Raw genomic sequence first — 4,891 nt, forward strand, 5'->3', positions numbered from 1 at the left:
ATTAAGTTTCTCTTCCTCCAAGGGTTGGCCATTGTCTGGGCTTTGCCCTAGATAAAACACTAGGGTGGGGTCAGGACTTTTTTCCACCAAGGGCAAAAGGTACCAGCTGCGTTGCTGTGGACTCATTTCTCTTCCCTCCCCCTGAACTTCTCCAAATTGTGGGAAAAGCCCAGTCTGCCGGCAGGGCCCACACCACCCCTGGGATGGCCACGCATTCCTCCGTGGAGTCTATCCACACGCACTCCACACCTAAGCTTCTGAAGCTGAGATTAAGAAGCGGGAACCAGTAGGAGTCAAGGAATCTGGGACGTGACGTGGACCTGACACTCTAAGCTGAACTGCCCCCATCGCCCAGTTTTCTGGAGAGCGGACGCACAGCTCGCACCAGACTCACGAGCAATGGGTCACGGACATTCCAAAAAACCTCTACTTCTCTGTCACAACTAAAACCCTATTTATTCTCTCGGATTCAGCATTCCCCTTCTGGGCATTTACCCTGTAAGTCCGATCCCACCTGTGAGCAAAGATGGTCAGTGGCTAATCACTGCGGTGTCATTTGTAGCAAAAACCGGTTGGAAACCATCTACACATCCGCCACCAGGAAGCTGGTCGAAATTAGGCCAGGCCCAGAGAGATGACAGGAGTACCACCAACCCACTACAAAGATCAAAGAAACTCTTGGGGTTATGCTCCAGCGCAGTAGCTTGGGGGGTAAGGGGAGTTCCCCCAAGGACACTTGGTAGCGCAGGGAGATAGAGGTGGTGTCGGCCGGTGGGGGGTGCTCCTGGGATGGAGGAGGTGGGGCCGGGGATGCCGCTCACCACCCCACAGTGCCCAGGACCCCCACCCCACCCCACCCCACCCCGTCCCAGAGAGCGATCTGAGGAGGAGAGAATCCCAGCTCTAGCGTTATCTCCAAACCCATTTAAGGAAAGCGCGAAGCACAAAGGGCTACCACCGCGTGTGTGTGTTTTGTAAAGGAAAAAGTGTACCCGATCTTTGGAAAGGGCTGTGAACCTGGGTGACAGTCCTCGCCGCTGGGGACAGGGGCCGGGAGGCCCGAGGCACTGGAGGCGGAAACGGACTTTTCACTCTACCCGGTCCCAACTCTGTACCGGGTCCATCAAAAGGGGTTTTCGTGTGTTTGTTTTTAAAGAACTACTCCGGACGCCAACTCTCCCTGCCCCTGGGCTCTCTGGCAAGAGTCCTGTGTCGACAGCCTCAGGAGTGTTTCTTCCCCGGCTCTTTCCCCACTCCCCGCCCTTTTACAGGGGAGGGGGCCCTGCCCCGGGTCAACCTCCGGGCGCATCTCCGCCGCTGCCAGGGGTCTGCCCACCCTTCTAGGGGATACCAGAACCCACATGGCGGGCAGGGCCTGGGCCACTTCGTAGGCACCCCCGTCCCTCCGGCGCTCTCCCCACCCAGCGGGGGACACGCGCCAACGCCGCCCCCTCGGTGCCCGCGGCCCCGTCCCGAGCCAGGGGCGGGCCTGGCCGGCTCCCGACCCCGGGCAGCCTGGGGCCCGGGGCCCGGGGCTCGATCCCCCCGCTTCGGCCTCCGCTCACCTGGCTCGCCTTGTAGAACTGCTTCTTCAGCCCCGCCACCGACATACTGCCTCCCGCCGTGAGGGCTCCCGCCCGGACCCAGCGAACCGGAGGGACCGAGCGAGCGACAGGCTCCCGGGCGCCGCCGATACCCCGCGCGCCTCAGCGGGCCCCGTCGGCGCCGCCTCCACCGCCCTCTCGCCAGCTCCGCGCCCGTCTCGGCGCCGCCTCAGCCTCTCGCGCGCCCGCGCGGCCAGGATATTACATGGCAACCGCACACTTCCGGTGCCGGCCTGCGCGCGCCCCCCAGGCCCCGGCTGCGCACGCGCGCCCCCTGCCGGCCAACGAGCGCACGCGCATATCGTCGTCCCTGCGGGGGCGGCCTCAGCCAGCGAGCCGACAGGAGTGAGCCTAGAGAGACCGTGGAGACTACAGCGACCCCTGGAGGCCCCGGAGGTAGTCCTAACGTTTTAGGAAAGGCGCTTAAATCCTGGAGAGGTTGGGAGGCTGAGTTTACAAGTCTCAGTGTACCTGTTTGTCAATCTCAGCTAACCCAATTCTCGGGGCGTTTAGTCCGTCCCGCACACACTGTCTTCAACCCTGCCACAGGCTCATCCATACAGCTGCCCAACTCAGACATCAGGTGTCACTTCTACTTCCTTTCCATCCCCTTATCCTCCCTGCCCTGTCTAGACCATCCCATTTGGCCTCCTCTCTGTATGCCTGTTTGGAGGTTCCCCCTCATATTTCCCCTAAAAATAAAAAGACTTCACAATTCATATCACGTTATTCTACTGTCCTCAGAATACACTCACAGCGGGGCGCCTGGATGGCTCAGTCGTTAAGTGTCTGCCTTCAGCTCAGGTCAAGATCTCAGGGTCCTGGAATCCAGCCCAGCATTGGGCTCCCTGCTCGGCGGAAGACTGCTTCTCCCTCTCACACTCCCCCTCCTTCTGTTCCCTCTCTCGCTGTCTCTCTCTGTCAAATAAATACATAAAATCTTAAAAGAATAATAATAATAAAAAAGAATACACTCATAATTTCCTAGCATGGTCTGCCTACAAAGCTTGCGCGTTTTGGCTCCATCTTGCACAGAACGACTCTTCTGATTTCAACCCCCTTCCTCTTCTATAATCCATGATCCCTGTTTCCTGTGGGCCTTTGCTAATGTTGTTCCTTTCTTGCACATTCTCCCTCAATCTTCCCCGCATCCTTTGTTCATAAAAGAGATATCTGTTTGGAATTTCACCTTCTTCGGGAAGTCCTCCTGGGTTGATACATGTTAATTGATTTGAGTTTTTTTTTTTTAAATCAACTGTTATTGAATTGAATTGATTGGAAGTAATAATGAATTGAAACAGATAAATTAATCCAAAAAGAGGAACAAGAAAGTGACTAGAGCTAACGTGTTTGCACTTCAATGCTGAAATCTCTGACGGATTTGGGTGGTTTTCTGAAGCAGAAGATTGTTGGAAGTTTCCAAATGCCACAACAGAAGGTACTGGACCTAGATGGAGGATTGTTTCAGAATATGTGTGCCACAAACCTCCTTCCCAAAGATCCTGATGGGGCTGTTATGAATAGCTTTTTTATTTTTATTTTTATTTTTTTTTTAAAGATTTATTTATTTATTTGACAGAGAGAGATCACAAGTAGGCAGAGAGAGGCAGGCAGAGAGAGAGAGAGGAGGAAGCAGGCTCCCTGCCGAGCAGAGAGCCCGATGCGGGACTCGATCCCAGGACCCTGAGATCATGACCTGAGCCAAAGGTAGCGGCTTAACCCACTGAGCCACCCAGGCGCCCTGAATAGCTTTTTTAAATTCCCCATGTGATTCTGAAAGGCACTCAATGGTGACCCTCTGGTTTAAATCATTGCAAAATGCTAGAATGTCATGATTCATACGGGGGAATCTCATGCCTTGAGTAAAACATGACCTACCCAAAGTGAAATGCCTAATAATTCAGCTTTAATTATCCAATCTATAGAATTGATAGAATTCTGAACTTGGGCTAAATGTCAGTCTTCTTTCCTAACTTCTCCGCTTGAGAGATTAAACTGATGCTAAAGAAAACTAATTCTAGGGGCACCTGGATGGCTCAGTCGTTAAGCATCTGCCTTTGGGTCAGGTCATGATCCCAGGGTTCTGGGATCAAGTCCTACAGCGGGGTCCCTGCTCACCAGGAAGCCTGCTTTTCTCTCTCCCACTCCCCTTGCTTGTGTTCCCTCTCCTGCTGGGTCTCTGCCAAATAAATTTTTTTTTTAATTAAAAAAAAATTGCTTATAAGCCTTGCTGGTTGACCCGGAAGGTCTCTGTTCTATGTGAGGTTTTTAATCTACATAATCACACAGCCCAATCAAATGAAGTTTATACATTCACTCAACTATTTATTGAGCTTGCTAATATGTCAGTCGCTGAGAGGTACTGGGGATACAGTGTTAAAATTATTCCTTCCCTTATGGAGCTGGTGACAAATACAGATAGTAAATCAAATAACAAGTTAATAAAAAAGATAAAGCTGTAATTGCTTCAAGAAAAAGAGAGGTGCCTGGGTGGCTCAGTCCTTAAGCGTCTGCCTTCGGCTTAGGTCATGATCTCAGGGTCCTGGGATCGAGCCCCGCACAGGCCTCCTTGCTCAGCAGGATGCCTGCTTCTCCCCCTCCCTCTCCCACTCCCACTCCTGCTGCTTTTGTTCCCTCTCTTGCCGTGTCTCTCTCTGTCAAATAAATAAATAAAATCTTAAAAAAAAAAACCAAAACACAAAACTGTAAGGAAAAAAGGGCGGGGAGGAGGGGAAAAAAAAAAAAAAAGAGGGGAAAGAACCCAGTGGTAGGAATTTCACCTTGTTGGGGATAGGGAGGGAAAGGCTCCTCTGAGGTGCAGATCTAAGATCTGAAAGTTAGCTAGAAACTAGCCAGGAAGAATGCTGTGGAGAGTTTCTAGGCGAGGAAACAGTGTATGCAAAAATCTTGAGGATTACACCAGAAAAGATCCATTTCATTCATTCCCTCTGAATATATTTGGTGCACAGTAAATGCTTCTAAAGGGCTACACAGAATTTACTTTCTTCCTGTTGTTCACCTAAAAAGACATTTATAGTTTTAATACTTATAATATTCAGCTGATGCCCAATTAGCATAAACTAAAAACTTTTCTTCCTCTAAACCGCAATTTCAGGTTGTCACCCATCAGCCTACGTAAAACGTTTCGTCATGACGTAGGAGCCTGGCCCTCCCTCCTCCTGCCGACCTATCCCACGCGCCTAGCCAATCACAGTGTTGAACTCTCAGCTTGACATCTTCTGCCTCCAATCGCAGGGCACCTCCTCCCCGCCAATGACCGGCGGCCG

The 4,891-nt window shown here is 51.9% G+C and overlaps 1 protein-coding gene across 2 annotated transcripts in view; it reads right to left on the reverse strand.

Annotated features, from left to right (window-relative positions):
• SH3GL1 (SH3 domain containing GRB2 like 1, endophilin A2) overlaps nucleotides 1-1,849 on the reverse strand; it is a 30,092-nt gene extending 28,243 nt beyond the window's left edge. The window contains exon 1 of one of the 2 annotated variants that reach the window (XM_082750932.1): nucleotides 1,566-1,849. In XM_082750932.1, the coding sequence (XP_082607058.1) occupies nucleotides 1,566-1,610 (45 nt within the window). In that variant the 5' untranslated portion in view covers nucleotides 1,611-1,849. The remainder of the gene's footprint in view (nucleotides 1-1,565) is intronic. The other variant, XM_082750933.1, reaches the window with a different exon arrangement.
• Nucleotides 1,850-4,891: the final 3,042 nt, after the last annotated feature.

This window comes from Mustela nivalis (genome assembly GCF_964662115.1).
Source record: "Mustela nivalis genome assembly, contig: HAP1_SCAFFOLD_2105, whole genome shotgun sequence".
NCBI classification, from domain to species: domain Eukaryota; kingdom Metazoa; phylum Chordata; class Mammalia; order Carnivora; family Mustelidae; genus Mustela; species Mustela nivalis.